This window comes from Nerophis ophidion, linkage group LG22, assembly GCF_033978795.1.
Source record: "Nerophis ophidion isolate RoL-2023_Sa linkage group LG22, RoL_Noph_v1.0, whole genome shotgun sequence".
Taxonomy (NCBI): domain Eukaryota; kingdom Metazoa; phylum Chordata; class Actinopteri; order Syngnathiformes; family Syngnathidae; genus Nerophis; species Nerophis ophidion.
The window spans coordinates 5992971-6013868 of record NC_084632.1 but is presented as its reverse complement, the minus strand read 5'-3'; the positions used below and the strand labels follow the sequence as shown (position 1 = coordinate 6013868).

General features: G+C 39.6%; 1 protein-coding gene across 1 annotated transcript in view; it reads right to left on the bottom strand.

Moving 5' to 3' along the window:
- The window catches only part of tmprss9 (transmembrane serine protease 9), a 38862-nt gene that overhangs the window by 17744 nt on the left and 220 nt on the right, over nt 1-20898 (bottom strand). Inside the window, exons 2-11 of the mRNA XM_061883114.1 lie at nt 20748-20875; nt 18666-18733; nt 18413-18588; nt 18304-18348; nt 16437-16550; nt 16207-16372; nt 12617-12891; nt 11314-11456; nt 6611-6860; nt 6432-6545 (exon numbers count right to left, since the gene is read on the bottom strand). Coding sequence (XP_061739098.1) covers nt 6432-6545; nt 6611-6860; nt 11314-11456; nt 12617-12891; nt 16207-16372; nt 16437-16550; nt 18304-18348; nt 18413-18588; nt 18666-18733; nt 20748-20875 — 1479 coding nt within the window. The remainder of the gene's footprint in view (nt 1-6431; nt 6546-6610; nt 6861-11313; nt 11457-12616; nt 12892-16206; nt 16373-16436; nt 16551-18303; nt 18349-18412; nt 18589-18665; nt 18734-20747; nt 20876-20898) is intronic.

The window sequence follows — 20898 nt, the reverse complement described above, 5'->3', positions numbered from 1 at the left end:
ATGTGGCATTCTGGTATTTAGGATGAATTTTTGTCGTGTTTTTATAATCTTTGTCCACAAGATGGCAGCAAATATGGCGCATTGTGGTATTTAGGATGAATTTTTGTCGTGTTTTTATAATCTTTGTCCACAAGATGGCGGCAAATATGTGGCATTCTGGTATTTAGGATGAATTTTTGTCGTGTTTTTATAATCTTTGTCCGCAAGATGGCGGCAAATATGTGGCATTCTGGTATTTAGGATGAATTTTTGTCGTGTATTTTTTAATCTTTGTCCACAAGATGGCAGCAAATATGTGGCATTCTGGTATTTAGGATGAATTTTTGTCGTGTATTTATCGTCTTTGTCCACAAGATGGCAGCAAATATGTGGCATTCTGGTATTTAGGATGAATTTTTGTTGTGTTTTTATAATCTTTGTCCACAAGATGGCAGCAAATATGTGGCATTCTGGTATTTAGGATGAATTTTTGTTGTGTTTTTATAATCTTTGTCCACAAGATGGCGGCAAATATGTGGCATTCTGGTATTTAGGATGAATTTTTGTTGTGTTTTTATAATCTTTGTCCACAAGATGGCGGCAAATATGTGGCATTCTGGTATTTAGGATGAATTTTTGTCGTGTTTTTATCATCTTTGTCCACAAGATGGCAGCAAATATGTGGCATTCTGGTATTTAGGATGAATTTTTGTCGTGTTTTTATCATCTTTGTCCACAAGATGGCAGCAAATATGTGGCATTCTGGTATTTAGGGTGAATTTTTGTCGTGTTTTTATAATCTTTGTCCACAAGATGGCGGCAAATATGTGGCATTCTGGTATTTAAGATGAATTTTTGTTGTGTTTTTATAATCTTTGTCCACAAGATGGCAACAAATATGTGGCATTCTGGTATTTAGGATGCCTTTTTGACATGTTTTTATAATCTTTGTCCACAAGATGGCAGTAAATATGTGGCATTCTGGTATTTAGGATGATTTTTTGTCGAGTTTTTATAATCTTTGTCCACAAGATGGCAGCAAATATGTGGCATTCTGGTATTTAGGATGAATTTTTGTCATGTTTTTATCATCTTTGTCCACAAGATGGCAGCAAATATGTGGCATTCTGGTATTTAGGATGAATGTTTGTCGTGTTTTTATAATGTTTGTCCACAAGATGGCAGCAAATATGTGGCATTCTGGTATTTAGGATGAATGTTTGTCGTGTTTTTATAATCTTTGTCCACAAGATGGCAGCAAATACGTGGCATTCTGGTATTTAGGATGAATTGTTGTCGTGTTTTTATAATATTTGTCCACAAGATGGCAGCAAATATGTGGCATTCTGGTATTTAGGACTAATTTTTGTCGTGTTTTTATAATCTTTGTCCACAAGATGGCAGCAAATATGTGGCATTCTGGTATTTAGGGTGAATTTTTGTCGTGTTTTTATAATCTTTGTCCACAAGATGGCAGCAAATATGTGGCATTCTGGTATTTAGGGTGAATTGTTGTCGTGTTTTTATAATCTTTGTCCACAAGATGGCGGCAAATATATGGCATTCTGGTATTTAGGATGAATTTTTGTCGTGTTTTTATAATCTTTGTCCACAAGATGGCAGCAAATATGTGGCATTCTGGTATTTAGGATGAATTTTTGTCGTGTTTTTATAATCTTTGTCCACAAGATAGCAGCAAATATGTGGCATTCTGGTATTTAGGATGAATGTTTGTCGTGTTTTTATAATCTTTGTCCACAAGATGGCAGCAAATATGTGGCATTCTGGTATTTAGGATGAATTTTTGTTGTGTTTTTATAATCTTTGTCCACAAGATGGCGGCAAATATGTGGCATTCTGGTATATAGGATGAATTTTTGTCGTGTTTTTTATAATCTTTGTCCACAAGATGGCGGCAAATATGTGGCATTCTGGTATATAGGATTAATTTTTGTCGTGTTTTTTATAATCTTTGTCCACAAGATGGCAGCAAATATGTGGCATTCTGGTATTTAGGATGAATTTTTGTTGTGTTTTTATAATCTTTGTCCACAAGATGGCGGCAAATATGTGGCATTCTGGTATTTAGGATGAATTTTTGTTGTGTTTTTATAATCTTTGTCCACAAGATGGCGGCAAATATGTGGCATTCTGGTATTTAGGATGAATTTTTGTTGTGTTTTTATAATTGTCCACAAGATGGCAGCAAATATTCTGGTATTTAGGGTGAATTTTCGTCGTGTTTTTATAATCTTTGTCCACAAGATGGCGGCAAATATGTGGCATTCTGGTATATAGGATGAAATTTTGTCGTGTTTTTTATAATCTTTGTCCACAAGATGGCGGCAAATATGTGGCATTCTGGTATATAGGATTAATTTTTGTCGTGTTTTTTATAATCTTTGTCCACAAGATGGCAGCAAATATGTGGCATTCTGGTATTTAGGATTAATTTTTGTCGTGTTTTTATAATCCAAAAGATGGCAGCAAATATGTGGCATTCTGGTATTTAGGATGAATTTTTGTCGTGTTTTTACAATCTTTGTCCACAAGATGGCGGCAAATATGTGGCATTCTGGTATTTAGGATGAATTTTCGTCGCGTTTTTATAATCTTTGTCCACAAGATGGCAGCAAATATGTGGCATTCTGGTATTTAGGATGAATTTTTGTCGTGTTTTTATAATCTTTGTCCACAAGATTGCGGCAAATATGTGGCATTCTGGTATATAGGATGAATTTTTGTCGTGTTTTTATAATCTTTGTCCACAAGATGGCAGCAAATATGTGGCATTCTGGTATTTAGGATGAATTTTTGTCGTGTTTTTATAATCTTTGTCCACAAGATTGCGGCAAATATATGGCATTCTGGTATTTAGGATGAACTTGTTGTGTTTTTATAATCTTTGTCCACAAGATGGCGGCAAATATGTGGCATTCTGGTATATAGGATGAATTTTTGTCGTGTTTTTATAATCTTTGTCCACAAGATTGCGGCAAATATGTGGCATTCTGGTATATAGGATGAATTTTTGTCGTGTTTTTTATAATCTTTGTCCACAAGATGGCAGCAAATGTGTGGCATTCTGGTATTTAGGATGAATTTTTGTCGTGTTTTTATAATCTTTGTCCACAAGATTGCGGCAAATATATGGCATTCTGGTATTTAGGATGAACTTGTTGTGTTTTTATAATCTTTGTCCACAAGATGGCGGCAAATATGTGGCATTCTGGTATTTAGGATGAATTTTTGTCGTGTTTTTATAATCTTTGTCCACAAGATGGCGGCAAATATGTGGCATTCTGGTATTTAGGATGAATTTTTGTCGTGTTTTTATCATCTTTGTCCACAAGATGGCAGCAAATATGTGGCATTCTGGTATTTAGGATGAATTTTTGTCGTGTTTTTATAATCTTTGTCCACAAGATGGCGGCAAATATGTGGCATTCTGGTATTTAGGATGAATTTTTGTCGTGTTTTTATCATCTTTGTCCACAAGATGGCAGCAAATATGTGGCATTCTGGTATTTAGGATGAATCTTTGTCGTGTTTTTATCATCTTTGTCCACAAGATGGCAGCAAATATGTGGCATTCTGGTATTTAAGATGAATTTTTGTTGTGTTTTTATAATCTTTGTCCACAAGATGGCAACAAATATGTGGCATTCGGTTATTTAGGATGCCTTTTTGACATGTTTTTATAATCTTTGTCCACAAGATGGCAGCAAATATGTGGCATTCTGGTATTTAGGATGATTTTTTGTCGAGTTTTTATAATCTTTGTCCACAAGATGGCGGCAAATATGTGGCATTCTGGTATTTAGGATGAATTTTTGTCGTGTTTTTATAATCTTTGTCCACAAGATGGCGGCAAATATGTGGCATTCTGGTATTTAGGATGAATTTTTGTCGTGTTTTTATCATCTTTGTCCACAAGATGGCAGCAAATATGTGGCATTCTGGTATTTAGGATGAATCTTTGTCGTGTTTTTATAATCTTTGTCCACAAGATGGCAGCAAATATGTGGCATTCTGGTATTTAGGATGAATTTTTGTTGTGTTTTTATAATCTTTGTCCACAAGATGGCAGCAAATATGTGGCATTCTGGTATTTAGGATGAATTTTTGTTGTGTTTTTATAATCTTTGTCCACAAGATGGCAGCAAATATGTGGCATTCTGGTATTTAAGATGAATTTTTGTTGTGTTTTTATAATCTTTGTCCACAAGATGGCAGCAAATATGTGGCATTCTGGTATTTAAGATGAATTTTTGTTGTGTTTTTATAATCTTTGTCCACAAGATGGCAACAAATATGTGGCATTCGGTTATTTAGGATGCCTTTTTGACATGTTTTTATAATCTTTGTCCACAAGATGGCAGCAAATATGTGGCATTCTGGTATTTAGGATGATTTTTTGTCGAGTTTTTATAATCTTTGTCCACAAGATGGCGGCAAATATGTGGCATTCTGGTATTTAGGATGAATTGTTGTCGTGTTTTTATAATCTTTGTCCACAAGATGGCGGCAAATATGTGGCATTCTGGTATTTAGGATGAATTTTTGTCGTGTTTTTATAATCTTTGTCCACAAGATGGCAGCAAATATGTGGCATTCTGGTATTTAGGATGAATTGTTGTCGTGTTTTTATAATATTTGTCCACAAGATGGCAGCAAATATGTGGCATTCTGGTATTTAGGACTAATTTTTGTCGTGTTTTTATAATCTTTGTCCACAAGATGGCAGCAAATATGTGGCATTCTGGTATTTAGGATGAATTTTTGTCGTGTTTTTATAATCTTTGTCCACAAGATGGCAGCAAATATGTGGCATTCTGGTATTTAGGATGAATTTTTGTCGAGTTTTTATAATCTTTGTCCACAAGATGGCGGCAAATATGTGGCATTCTGGTATTTAGGATGAATTTTTGTCGTGTTTTTATCATCTTTGTCCACAAGATGGCAGCAAATATGTGGCATTCTGGTATTTAGGATGAATTTTTGTCGAGTTTTTATAATCTTTGTCCACAAGATGGCGGCAAATATGTGGCATTCTGGTATTTAGGATGAATTGTTGTCGTGTTTTTATAATCTTTGTCCACAAGATGGCGGCAAATATGTGGCATTCTGGTATTTAGGATGAATTTTTGTCGTGTTTTTATAATCTTTGTCCACAAGATGGCAGCAAATATGTGGCATTCTGGTATTTAGGATGAATTGTTGTCGTGTTTTTATAATATTTGTCCACAAGATGGCAGCAAATATGTGGCATTCTGGTATTTAGGATGAATTTTTGTTGTGTTTTTATAATTGTCCATAAGATGGCAGCAAATATGGGGCATTCTGGTATTTAGGATGAATTTTTGTCGTGTTTTTATAATCTTTGTCCACAAGATGGCAGCAAATATGTAGCATTCTGGTATTTAGGATGATTTTTTGTTGTGTTTTTATAATTGTCCACAAGATGGCAGCAAATATGTGGCATTCTGGTATTTAGGATGAATTTTTGTCGTGTTTTTATCATCTTTGTCCACAAGATGGCAGCAAATATGTGGCATTCTGGTATTTAGGATGAATTTTTGTTGTGTTTTTATAATTGTCCACAAGATGGCAGCAAATATGTGGCATTCTGGTATTTAGGATGAATTTTTGTCGTGTTTTTATAATCTTTGTCCACAAGATGGCAGCAAATATGTGGCATTCTGGTATTTAGGATGAATTTTTGTCGTGTTTTTATAATCTTTGTCCACAAGATGGCAGCAAATATGTGGCATTCTGGTATTTAGGATGAATTTTTGTCGTGTTTTTATAATCTTTGTCCACAAGATGGTGGCAAATATGTGGCATTCTGGTATTTAGGATGAATTTTTGTCGTGTTTTTATAATATTTGTCCACAAGATGGCGGCAAATATGTGGCATTCTGGTATTTAGGATGAATTTTTGCCGTGTTTTTATAATCTTTGTCCACAAGATGGCAGCAAATATGTGGCATTCTGGTATTTAGGATGAATTTTTGTCGTGTTTTTATAATATTTGTCCACAAGATGGCGGCAAATATGTGGCATTCTGGTATTTAGGATGAATTTTTGTCGTGTTTTTATAATCTTTGTCCACAAGATGGCAGCAAATATGTGGCATTCTGGTATTTAGGATGAATTTTCGTCGTGTTTTTATAATCTTTGTCCACAAGATGGCGGCAAATATATGGCATTCTGGTATTCAGGATGAATTGTTGTCGTGTTTTTATAATCTTTGTCCACAAGACGGCAGCAAATATGTGGCATTCTGGTATTTAGGATGAATTTTTGTCGTGTTTTTATAATCTTTGTCCACAAGATGGCAGCAAATATGTGGTATTCTGGTATTTAGGATGAATTTTTGTCGTGTTTTTATAATCTTTGCGGGGTGTAGTTTGGACACCCTCGCTCTAAAGTTCCACATTCAAACCTACCGCAGTTCCTCTCGTCAGCTTGGTTGGGGCAGTCTGGGACTCCGTCACATTCTGGGTTGGACTTGCTGACACAGGAAGTAGGGGTGCACAGGAAGTTGGCGCTGCAGTTGGAAACTAGGAGAGACGGGGAAGAGTCACATGCGTGCGGTGGTAACAGCCGTCGGTCATCAGCAAAATACCGGGATTTTCCGCGGTTTCCACGCCGGGGGCGACCGTCCCGGGTGTTGGCGGCCTACTGACGTGACGCTTGGGGGTGTGGCGTGCTGAGCTGGGGTCTGTGTGGCTTAGAATCCAGTTCTGGAGCTTGGTGACGCGCGAGTAAACCCCGGGCCTGTTGATCTGGGCACAGCCGATACCCCAACTCACAACCCCGGCCAGGAAGAACCTCCCCGGGGCTCCCTCGCACACCAGCGGCCCCCCAGAGTCGCCCTGACAAGGGAGCACAGAACCCCTCGGATTAGCAACATTGAACACCCCAAAAACGTCTTGTACTCAGAATTTACAGTATATCTTTGCAAAGCAAGCCGCTTTTCTTCCCGTCACTCACACTACTTGTCCTCATTGCTAGGGAAGGGTTCCGTTCATATTTGAACCAATACGATACCACTCCCTGGTACCTGGGAATCGATACCAGTACTTAACTATACCAAAATGTTGGTACTTTTGTGTGTGCTAAAGGAGCCATGTGTAATAATTTCATGTCAAGTCATCATTAAATATGTCCATCCATCCATTTTCTACCGCTTGTCCCTTTTAGAGTGGTGGAGGGTCGATGGAGCTTATCTCAGCTGCATTCGGGCGGAAGGTGGGGTACAACCTGGACAAGTCGCCACCTTATCGCAGTACTACTATGATTACATCGATATTTTTTTAGCATCACAAAATAATTTTTTTATTTAAAAAAAATGTATATTATGTTTATAAACTCAGTAAATAGGTCCCTGGACACCCATTCATCCATTTTGTACCGCTTGTCCCTTTCAGGGCCACGGGGAGTGATGAGGACTTACATTATGACCAATATAGCATCCTGTAATTACTTGGTATCGGATTGATACCGAAATTAGTGGTATCATCTAAAACTAATGTAAAGTATCAAAGAAGAGAAGAATAAGTGATTATGACATTTCAACAGAAGTGTAGATAGAACATGTTGAAACTGAAAACAGCGCGACACCTACCCTTTACATCAGTATTTCTTAACCATATCATTATTGGTTTATTAGGTATTATATTTTTTTGTATGATCCTGTAACTACTTGGTATCGGATCGATACCTAAATGTGTGGTATCATCCAAAACTAATGTAAAGTATCAAAGAAGAGAAGAATAAGTGATTATTACATTTTAACAGAAGTGTAGATAGGACATGTTGAAACAGAAAATAAGCAGATATTAACAGTAAATGAACAAGTGGATTAATAATGTTTTTTTTTTACAGCTTGTCCTTTATATTTTTGACCAAATAATCGAATAAAATTGTCCAAAAGCAGAATCTGATTTTGTTTCAGACTCCAGTGTAAACGCGCACAGGCCCCAAAGTGGCCCCGACATCACTTGCCTGCGCAGTTCGATAAAGTGAAAACAAAGGAAGTTAGACCAGGAGAAAGTCAAAATAAAATAAAATAAAATAAATCGCCACCTTGTTTTTTTACGTGAAAATAAATTAAAGGCCTACTGAAAGCCACTACTAGCGACCACGCAGTCTGATAGTTTATATATCAATGATGAAATATTAACATTGCAACACATGCCAATACGGCCTTTTTAGTTTACTAAATTGCAATTTTAAATTTCAAGCGAGTTTTTGTTGAAAACGTCGGGGAATGGTGACGCCTACGCGTGACGTCACGGACTGTAAGGAAATATTAGCGCTGCACCAAACACGGCTAAAATTTGTCTGCTTTTATCGCATAATTACACAGTATTTTGGACTTCTGTGTTGCTGAATATTTTGCAATTTGTTCAATTAATAATGGAGACATCAAAGAAGAATGCTGTTGGTGGAAAGCGTTGGATTGCAGCTGTCTTTAGCACCGAGACACAGCCGGTGTTTCTTTGTTTGTTGTAAAGCTTTAAAGGGGAACATTATCACAATTCCAAAAGGGTTAAAAACAATAAAAATCAGTTCCCAGTGGCTTGTTGTATTTTTTTTTTAAAAATTCAAAATTTTACCGGTCCCGGAATATCCCTAAATAAAGCTTTAAAGTGCCTTATTTTCGTCTCTCTGCGAAGACACTGGCCATTTCCCTGTGACGTCATACAGTGCTGCCAATGTAAACAAACAATGGGAATACCACAGCAAGATATAGCGACATTAGCTCGGATTCAAACTCGGATTTCAGCGACTTAAGCGATTCAACAGATTACGCATGTATTGAAACAGATGGTTGGAGTATGAAAATATTGAAGAAGGAACTGAAGCTTTTGAGCGAATAGCTATTGACGCTATTCATAGCCATAGCATGGCCGAATAGCTGCGTTAGCATCGCCGGTAAAATGTGCGGACCAAACGATCAGGACTTTCGCATCTTTTGACACTGGAGCAACTTAAATCCGTCGATTGGTAAGTGTTTGTTTCGCATTAAATGTGGCAGCTGTGAGCTTGGCTCCTCGGCTTCTCTCTGAGACACTGCGTGTTCACCGCAGCCATCCGACCTCAAGGTATGTCTTTACAATCTTTAAAATCTCACTAAAACACTATTAAAACAATAAGCAGATAAGGGATCTTCCAGAATTATCCTAGTAAATGTGTCTAAAAACATCTCAATCGCTCACAATGCAATCGCCTTTTTTTTTTTCTAGTCCTTCTCTATCAATATCCTTAGCCACAAATCTTTCATCCTCACTCAAATTAATGGGGAAATATTTGTTTTCTCGGTCTGAATAGCTCTTTTTGTTGGAGGCTCCCATTATAAACAATGTGAGAATATGAGGAGCCCTCACCCTTGTGACATCATTGTCTGCTACTTCCGGTACAAGCAAGGCTTTTCTATTAGCGACCAAAAGTTGCTAACTTTATCGTCGATGTTCTCTACTAAATCCTTTCAGCAAAAATATGGCAATATCTCAAAATGATCAAGTATGACACATAAAATGGACCTGTTATCCCTGTTTAAATAAAAAAAATCTAATTTCAGTAGGTCTTTAAAGTAATACAATGGCAACAAATAAAGTGAGTTTCTTTAAAGTATCATTATCACTGGAGGACGAAGATTAGCTAAACATGCTTCACTACACACCTTAGGATACAATGGATCACAGGCGTCACAAACGCCGTGGGTGGATGTATACCTGACATCCACTGTAATGATACCAAGTACAGGAGCGTACCTAGTCGATACTACTATGATTACGTTCATTTTTGGGCATTTTTCCGTTTTTTAAAAATGTATATCATATTTATAAAGTCAGTAAATACGTCCCTGGACACATGAGGACTTTTACTATGACAAATGTATGATCCTGTAACTACTTGGTATCGGCTCGATACCTAAATGTGTGGTATCATCCAAAACTAATGTCAAGTATCAAAGAGGAGAAGAATAAGTGATTATTACTTTTGAACAGAAGTGTAGATAGAACATGTTGAAATAGAAAATAAGCAGATATTAATAGTAAATGAACAAGTAGGTTAATAATCAATTTTTACAGATTGTCCCTCATAATGTGTACAAAATAATAGGTGTATAAATGACACAATATGTTACTGCATAGAAGTCTTTGTTTGTTTACTTATTACTAAAAGACAAGTTGTCTAGTACAGTGTTTTTCAACCTTTTTTGAGCCGAGGCTCATTTTTTTGCGTTGAAAAAATCCGGAGGCACACCACAAGGAGAAATCATTAAAAAACGAAACTCAGTTGACAGTAAAAAGTTGTTGTCGCAATTGTTGGATATGACCTTAAAGCATAAGCAAGCATGCATCACTATAGCTCTTGTCTCAAAGTAGGTGTACTGTCACAACCCGTCACATCCCGCCGTGACTTATTTTGAGTGTAGTTCTTGTCTTGTGCTCCTATTTAGTTGTTGATTGTCATGTCATGTACGGATGTACTTTGTGGACACCGTCTGCCCCACAACGCTGTAAGTCTTTGCTGTCGTCCAGCATTCTTTTTTTGTTTACTTTGTAGCCAGCTCAGTTTTAGTTTCATTCTGCATAGCCTTCCCTAAGCTTCCATGCCTTTTCTTAGCGGCACTCACCTTTTATTTTTGGTTTAAGCATCAGACACCTTTTTACCTGCACACTGCCTTCCGCTGTTTCCGACATCTACAAAGCAATTAGCTACCGGCTGCCACCTACTGACATGGACGAGTATTACACGGTTACTCTGCCCAGCTCTAGACAGCGCCAACACTCAACAACAACACATCATTTGCAGGCTATGAGGTGGCGACTTGTCCAGGGTGTATCCCACCTTCCGCTTGAATGCAGCTGAGATAGGACCCAGCGACCCCGTACGGAACAAGCGGTAGAAAATGGATGGATGGGCTGGTTTGCAAAAAAATATTTTGAACCCAAATAGGTGAAATTAGATCACACCAGACTGTATCTCACGGCACACTAGTTTGCCGCGGCACAGTGGTTGAAAAACACTGGTGTAGTAGGTTCAACATTTTTTTTAGGGCAAAATTGCAATAATAAACATATGTTTAATGTACTGTAAGATTTTTTGTTCAAATAAAGCCAATAATGATTTTTTTGGGGGGTGCCCTTTATTTAGAAAAGTATCAAAATACATTTTGATACAGGTACCTGATATCGGGACCACCTTAGTATCGCCCCCTGCTAATGGCCATGCAAACAGAATACATCATTGTGTGATGCTAACCTAACAACAAGATATTTGTGTTCCAGTGTGAAGATGGAGAGCAGCACTGACCTGACAGGAGTCCACCTTGCCCTGCAGGAAGCCCGCACACATCATGTTGGCTGTGATGGATCCTCTGTACGCAGGTAACTTGTTGCACACCTTGGAGTCGATTATTTCCACCACCGCCTTTTGCAGCGCGGGAGGAACGTCGCCTGAAATGTACGTGACTGGATTAACTGTTGTCCGCTCGCACGTGTGAGGAGTACACATCTCAACAGACTAGAAATGAAACTAGGATATATTTTAGAGTCGATACGGGTGCGCCTGGTCCAATGTTGATAACGGTAGGATATCAGCAAAAAAACTAAACAAAAAAAAAACAAGTAACGGGTGATATCAGCTTGCAGGGGTGTCAAACGTACGGCCCGATTTAACCGGATGTCGCGCCCTACAAAGTGTTTATACTCTAAGTCAGGGGTGCCCATTACGTCGATCGCGAGCTACCAGTCGACCGCGGGGGGTGTGTCAGTCAATCTCCAGCCAGGCTTTTAAAAAAAAATAGACCTAAAAATGAGTGATCATCAATCTTCACCAAGACGTCACTTAAATGACATTCACGGCACCCGAGGGTCTTGTGAGATGACGCTGGCTGCTGCAAGATCATTATTATGAAAAAATGACAGAGAGGAAGGCGAGAAACACTTTTTATTTCAACAGACTCTCGCGCCGTACCTTCCGTCAAAACTCTAAAGGCCGACTGCACATTTCCTATCTTCACAATAAAAGCCCTGCTTCATGCTGCCTGCGCTAACTAAATACAGAGTCTCGGAAAACTGGCGTGCACATCACTTGTGCACGCCAGTTTTCTGAGGGATCGCTTGTGCACGCCAGTTTTCCGAGACTCTGTATTTAGTTAGCGCAGGCAGCATGAAGCAGGGCTTTTATTGTGAAGATAGGAAATGTGCAGTCGGCCTTTAGAGTTTTGACGGAAGGTACGGCGCGAGAGTCTTTTGAAATAAAAAGTGTTTCTCGCCTTCCTCTCGGTCATATTTTCATAATAATTATCTTGCAGCAGCCAGCGTCATCTCACAAGACCCTCCGGTACCGTGAATGTCATTTAAGTGACGTCTTGGTGAAGATTGATGATCACTCATTTTTAGGTCTATTTTTTTTAAAGCCTGGCTCGAGATCGACTGACACACCCCCCGCGGTCGACTGGTAGCTCGCGATCGACGTAATGGGCACCCCTGGAGTAGACTCACTGGTGAACTGGTGCAACAGTGACTACTCTGGTTGTGTGTGTAGACTCACTAGTGAAGTGGTGCAACAGTGACTACTCTAAGTGACAGTGGTTGTGTGTGTGTGGACTCACTAGTGAACTGGTGCAGGGAGCCCCATCCCGACACCACACATATCTGTCCTGGAGTGAAGACGTGAGAGGGGTATGGCAGACAGGCAGGTTGCACGTATGGACTGAAGGTGAGGGGGGTCTGCAGTTCCAGCACGGCCACGTCCATGTCCGTGGTGACGGGGTTGTAGTCCGGGGACACTTGCAGGGTCTTGATGTGGATTGTAGTGGTGTGGGACTCCTGGCCGCTCACCAGGCTGGCACCCACCAGGGCTGTCCACTCTTTGGGGTCTTTGTCCCTGAGCGAGGTAGACACACCTCTGGTATACTTCATGGACCAAAGTACTCACATTTCTTCATCAAGGGGCCACTTAGCAATTTAAGTACAAAGAGGACAAGGTTTCTCATGTTCTGCACAATGTTGTGTCTCCCTGTTGGACCCTAAATAGCTAGCTAGTTAGCACTTGCCAGCATGTGAATTCTGGGTGACATGATGTCATTATCTTAAAGTGGAACTATGATGATTGTATTCTTCTTTCAAAACACTCCCTGGTGGTCTAGTCCCTGGTCAACAATATATATCCATAATCAGCCAGCGATTGTGCAAGTTCTCCCACTTAAAATGATGACAGAGGTCTGTAATTTTCATCATAGGTACACTTCAACTGTGAGAGACAGAATGTGGAAAAAAAAATCCAGGACTTCACATTGTAGGAATTTTAAATAATTTATTTGTAAATTATGGTGGAAAATAAGTATTTGGTCAACCATTCAAAGCTCTCACTGATGGAAGGAGGTTTTGGCTCAAAATCTCACGATACATGGCCCCATTCATTCTTTCCTTAACACGGATCCATCGTCCTGTCCCCTTAGCAGAAAAACAGCCCCAAAGCATGATGTTTCCACCCCCATGCTTGACAGTAGGTATGGTGTTCTTGGGATGCAACTCAGTATTCTTCTTCCTCCAAACACGACGAGTTGAGTTTATACCAAAAAGTTCTATTTTGGTTTCATCTGACCACATGACATTCTCCCAATCCTCTGCTGTATCATCCATGTGCTCTCTGGCAAACTTCAGACGGGCCTGGACATGCACTGGCTTAAGCAGGGGGACACGTCTGGCACTGCAGGATTTGATTCCCTGTCGGCGTAGTGTGATGATGATAACCTTTGTTACTTTGGTCCCAGTTCTCTGCGGATCATTCACCAGGGCCCCCAATGTGGTTCTGGGATTTTTGCTCACCGTTCTCATGATCATTTTGACCCCATGGGATGAGATCTTGCTTGGAGCCCCAGATCGAGGGAGATTATCAGTGGTCTTGTATGTCTTCCATTTTCTGATAATTGCTCCCACAGTTGATTTTTTCACACCAAGCTGCTTGCCTATTGTAGATTCACTCTTCCCTGGGGGTGGCATAGCTCGGTTGGTAGAGTGGCCGTGCCAGCAACTTGAGGGTTGCAGGTTCGATTCCCGCTTCCACCATCCGAGTCACTGCCGTTTTGTCCTTGGGCAAGACACTTTACCCACCTGCTCCCAGTGCCACCCACACTGGTTTAAATGTAACTTAGATATTGGGTGTCATTATGTAAAGCGCTTTGAGTCACTTGAGAAAAGCGCTATATAAATATAATTCACTTCACTTTACTTCACTTCCCAGTCTGGTGCAGGTCTACAATTTTTTTACTGGTGTCCTGTGACAGCTCTTTGGTCTTGGCCATAGTGGAGTTTGGAGTCTGACTGTTTGAGGCTGTGGACAGGTGTCTTTTATAAAGATAACGAGTTCAAACAGGTGCCATTAATACAAGTAACGAGTGGAGGACAGAAGAGCTTCTTCAAGAAGAAGATAAAGGTCTGTGAGAGCCAGAGATCTTCCTTGTTGGAAGTGACCACATACCTATTTTCCACCATAATTTACAAATAAATTCTTTAAAATTCCTAAAATGGGAATTCTTGGACACCCAACTCTACATGCCCCTAAAGCTGACCAACACGCCAGATTGTAGTCAGCTGGAGGCGTGTCTTAATGAAATTAAACAATGGATTTCCGCTAACTTTTTGCAACTCAACGCCAAAAAAACGGAAATGCTGATTATCGGTCCTGCTAGACACCGAACTCTATTTAATAATACAACTCTAACATTTGACAACCAAACAATTAAACAAGGCGACACGGTAAAAAATCTGGGTATTATCTTCGACCCAACTCTCTCCTTTGAGGCACACATTAAAAGCGTTACTAAAACGGCCTTCTTTCATCTCCGTAATATCGCTAAAATTCGCTCCATTCTGTCCACTAAAGACGCTGAGATCATTATCCATGCGTTTGTTACGTCTCGCCTCGACTACTGTAACGTATTATTTTGGGGTCTCCCCATGTCTAGCATTAAAAGATTACAGTTGGTACAAAATGCGGCTGCTAGACTTTTGACAAGAACAAGAAAGTTTGATCACATTACGCCTGTACTGGCTCACCTGCACTGGCTTCCTGTGCACTTAAGATGTGACTTTAAGGTTTTACTACTTACGTATAAAATACTACACGGTCTAGCTCCATCTTATCTTGCCGATTGTATTGTACCATATGTCCCGGCAAGAAATCTGCGTTCAAAGGACTCCGGCTTATTAGTGATTCCCAAAGCCCAAAAAAAGTCTGCGGGCTATAGAGCGTTTTCCGTTCGGGCTCCAGTACTCTGGAATACCCTCCCGGTAACAGTTCGAGATGCTACCTCAGTAGAAGCATTTAAGTCTCACCTTAAAACTCATTTGTATACTCTAGCCTTTAAATAGACTCCCTTTTTAGACCAGTTGATCTGCCGTTTCTTTTCTTTTTCTCCTATGTCCCACTCTCCCTTGTGGAGGGGGTCCGGTCCGATCCGGTGGCCATGTACTGCTTGCCTGTGTATCGGCTGGGGACATCTCTGCGCTGCTGATCTGCCTCCGCTTGGGATGGTTTCCTGCTGGCTCCGCTGTGAACAGGACTCTCGCTGCTGTGTTGGATCCATTGTGGATTGAACTTTCACAGTATCATGTTAGACCCGCTCGACATCCATTGCTTTCCTCCTCTCCAAGGTTCTCATAGTCATCATTGTCACCGACGTCCCACTGGGTGTGAGTTTTCCTTGCCCTTATGTGGGCATACCGAGGATGTCGTGGTGGTTTGTGCAGCCCTTTGAGACACTAGTGATTTAGGGCTATATAAGTAAACATTGATTGATTGATGATTGATTGATTCTGTCTCTCACAGTTGAAGTGTACCTATGATGAACATTACAGACCTCTGTCATCATTTGAAGTGGGAGAACTTGCACAATCGCTGGCTGACTAAATACTTTTTTTGCCTTTTTAAAGAAATGATTATATGATGACATCATAGTGACACTTCCTTGGCCACGCCCCCCAGCACCACAGAGTCCTGACACGACACAACAACTAAAAAGTCATGCATGAAAGCCAACAGGAAGGCGACCATTTTTGGTTCGAAATTAGGTCTAATCCAGAGGTGGTGTTTGGACAAATTGTGAAGGGTGTGAGCCTACCACGCAGAAAGTGGGCGGGGCATGGCCTCAGACTTCGACGGTCAGTTGGACTCAATTCCGATGTGAAGTGTTCCTACCTCTCGAAGCAGTGTGCCGCACTGACCAGCCACCTGTCGCTGACGATGGAGGCTCCACAGGTGTGCTCGCCACGCAGTCTCAGACTCACCTGCCACGGCAGCTCTCCTTGTCGGGCATCCTCGCCGCCCACCACTCGACTCCCCGCGGCGGTACGCAGGCCGCAGGCTGCCGGGGGAGGAGGGGGGGCGGGGTTAGATACAGGCGACCGATAGGAAGAAAAAAGACTCACCGCAGCGAGCTTCGTCGGATTGGTCGGCACAGTCGGGCACAAAGTCACAGCGGGGGTTCAGTTTGGTGACGCACTCGCCGTTGTCGCAGGTGTAGTCGTTGTCAGGGCAACCGGCTGCATGTGGCGTGGGAAGGTGGGAAGAGAAGGAATAAATAACACATTTAAAAAGGTTTGGATGGTTTAACTGAGTCTCATTGGCCCAGGGGTCACCGTAAGGACCAGATGAGTCGCCCGCTGGCCTGTTCTAAAAATAGCTCAAATAGCAGCACTTACCAGTGAGCTGCCTCTATTTTTTTTTTATTATTTACTAGCAAGCTGGTCTAACTTTGCTCGACATTTTTAATTCTAAGAGAGACAAAATCTTTAATATTCTATTTTAATATTCTATTTTTTTCTCCCATCCCCCCCCCCTTGTTTACCTGTATGTCATCTTTTTTGTAAGGGGCGCTGGAAGCCGGCAGACCCGTCAGCGATCCTGTTCTGTCTCCCTGTAATGTTTGTCTGATCTTGAATGGGATTGTGCTGAAAATTGTAATTTTCCTGAAGGAACTCTCCTGACGGAATAAATAAAGTACTATCTAATCTAATCCATCTAAAACTCAAATAGAATTTGAAAATCCAAGAAAATACTTTAAAGACTTGGTCTTCGCTTGTTTAAATAAATTCATTTATTTTTTTTACTTTGCTTCTTATAACATTCAGAAAGACAATTTTAGAGAAAAAAATACAACCTTAATAATGATTTTAGGATTTTTAAACACATATACATTTTTACCTTTTAAAATCCTTCCTCTTCTTTCCTGACAATTTAAATCAATGTTTAAGTGAATTGAAGTGAATTATATTTATATAGCGCTTTTCTCTAATGACTCAAAGCGCTTTACATAGTGAAACCCAATATCGAAGTTACATTTAAACCAGTGTGGGTAGCACTGGGAGCAGGTGGGTAAAGTGTCTTGCCCAAGGACACAACGGCAGTGACTAGGATGGCGGAAGCGGAAATCGAACCTGCAACCCTCAAATTGCTGGCACGGCCACTCTACCAACCGAGCTAAAAAATGTTTTTTATTGTAAAGAATAATAAAAACATTTTAATTTAATTCTTCATTTTAGCTTCTGTTTTTTCGACAAAGAATATTTGTGAAATTTTATAATGATTAAAATTAAAAAATATATATTCTGGCAAATCTAGAAAATCTGTAGAATCAAATTTAAATCTTATTTCAAAGTCTTTTGAATTTCGCTTCAAATTTTTATTCTGGAAAATCTAGAAGAAATAATGATTTGTCTTTGTTAGAAATATAGCTTGGTCCAATTTGTTATATATTCTAACAAAGTGCAGATTGGATTTTAACCTATTTAAAACATCTCATCAAAATTATAAAATTAATCTTAATCAGGAAAAATTACTAAAGATGTTCCATAAATTCTTTTTTTTATGTTTTTCTCTCCTTTTTTGCGGTTGAATTTTAAAGAGTCGAAATTGAAGATAAACTATGTTTCAGAATTTGATTTTCATTTTTTACATGTTTTCTCCTCTTTTAAACCGTTCAAGTAAGTGATTTTTTTTCATTATTTATTCTCTACAAAAAACCTTCCGTAAAAGCAAAAAAAATGTACGACGGAATGACAGACAGAAATACCCGTTTTTTTAATATATGTATATATATATTAATTTATTAAAGGTAAATTGAGCAAATTGGCTATTTCTGGCAATGTACTTAAGTGTGTATCAAACTGGTAACCCTTGGCATTAATCAGTACCCAAGAAGTAGCTCTTGCTTTCAAAAAGGTTGGTGACCAGTGTGCTTTCATTTCAGTGTGTGCAGAAGTGACAGCTTGGTGTGTTCCAGAAGGTGGTCCTCACCCATCGTGTCATCTCCGATGGCGTAGAAGGACTTCCCGCTGGCGCCTGCAACAAGGAGAAGGATAAAGTCCACGTGCGGCGCGGCCACCAGGTGGCGATGCTTCCCTACCCAGCAAGACCATGGCGTGGATCTGGCCGAACCCGGGCACCTCCAGGGGGGTCCCGTGCATCATGGAGGTGAGGCCCGCCCTCAGCAGGTCCTGGACGAAGTTCTCCGAATACTCCTGGACTTTGGAGACGCTGAAGACCAGTCGGAACGTTGCCATCACCTCATCGTTGGCGTTGCTGGGGGGGGGGGGGGAATGACAGTCTTTGACCACAAAAACGGCGCCGATTTTCCCGTCTTTACTCGTTGAACTCACCCAAAAGCTACGATGTTACATTCCACGTATTGATGGGACACTGACGAGGCCTCGAAAACATCTTTAATCTGTGAAAGCACATGAGTTAGAGAATGCGAACACTTCAATAAACACTTTGGTATTTTTTACATGTGAATAATAGAAAAACAATCTATTATACAGCATTATTCACATGTGAATAACATAAATACATGGATTATTATACAGCATTATTCGCATGTGAATAATATAAATACCGTCGATTATACAGCATTATTCACATGTGAATAACATAAATACAGTCTATTATACAGCATTACTCACATGTGAATAATATAAATACAGTCTATTATACAGAATTATTCACATGTGATTACAAATAGTCTATTATACAGCATTATTCACATGTGAATAACATAAATACAGTCTATTATACAGCATTATTCACATGTGAATAACATAAATACAGTCTATTATACAGCATTACTCACATGTGAATAATATAAATACAGTCTATTATACAGCATTATTTACATGTGAATAACATAAATACAGTCTATTATAAAGCATTATTCACATGTGAATAACATAAATACAGTATATTATACAGCATTATTCACATGTGAATAATATAAATACTGTCTATTATACAGCATTATTCACATGTAAATAATATAGGTTAATATTATAAAGGGGTACTGCTGTAAATTTACCGAAAAAAAGAGTTAGCCTGCTAATGTTACCATGCTAACAGCATGTGTCAAGTACTTAGTTACAGTATATGGTTCTGAGGTGTATGGTTAAAAAGGTTAGCATGCAATTATTAGCAGACTAGCATGCTAACATTAGCATGTTATCAGAATGTGTCAAGTACCAAGTACCTAGATATATGACTCTGAGGTGCACTGCTGTAAAATTATCCCCCCAAAAAAGTTAGCCTGCCAATGTTACCATGCTAACAGCATGTGTCAAGTACCGATTTAAATGACTCTGAGGTGTACTGCTGTTAAAATGAGCTAAAAAAAAGTCAGTTAGCATGTGTCAAGTACCGAGTTATATGACTTTAAGGTATATGGCTGCAAAAAAAAGTTAGCATGCTAATGTTACCATGCTAACAGCATGTGTCAAGTACCGAGTTATGACTCTGAGGTATACTGCTGTTAAAATGAGCTTAAAAAAAGTCAGTTAGCATGTGTCAAGTACCAAGTTATACGACTTTAAGGTGTACAGCTGCGAAAAAAGTTAGCATGCTAATGTTACCATGCTAACAGCATGTGTCAAGTACCTAGTTATATGTCTCTGAGGTGTACTGCTGTTAGAATGAGCTTAAAAAAAAAGTCAGTTAGCATGTGTCAATTACCGGGTTAAATGACTTTAAGGTGTATGGCTGCAAAAAAAAAGTTAGCATGCTAATATTACCATGCTAACAGCATGTGTCAAGTACTGATTTATATGACTCTGAGGTGTATGGCTGCAAAAAAAATTTAGCGTGCTAATGTTACCATGCTAACAGCATGTGTCAAGTACTGATTTATATGACTCTGAGGTGTATGGCAGCAAAAAAAAATTTGCGTGCTAATGTTACCATGCTAACAGCATGTGTCAAGTACCGAGTTATATGACTCTGAGGTCTACTGCTGTTAAAATGAGCAAAAAAAAAAAAGTCAGTTAGCATGTGTCAAGTACCGAGTTATATGACTTTAAGATGTATGGCTGCAAAAAAAAGTTTGCGTGCTAATGTTACCATGCTAACAGCATGTGTCAAGTACCTTGTTATAAGGTTCTGAGGTGTACTGCTGTTAAAATGAGCTAAAAAAAAAAAAAAGTCCGTTAGCATGTGTCAAGTACCGAGTTATATGACTTTAAGGTGTATGGCTGCAAAAAAAAAGTTAGCATGCTAATGTTACCATGCTAACAGCATGTGTCAAGTACCGAGTTATATGACTCTGAGGTGTACTGCTGTTAAAATTAGCTTAAAAAAAGTCAGTTAGCATGTGTCAAGTACCAAGTTATGACTTTAAGGTGTATGGCTGCAAAAAAAAAGTTAGCATGCTAATGTTAGCCAGGAGCTGTACGCTGACTATTGTAAAGTAGAGTACCCACCTTGGTGTTCAACACGGACGTCAGCACGATGGTGAAACCTGAGTTGTGATCCTGCAGAGACGCCTGGTACTTGAGGCCCTTCAGCTCCACCGTCTCCATGAAGGTGTGGCGCTCCCGCACCAGGTAGGCTGCACCCACACATGAACATGGA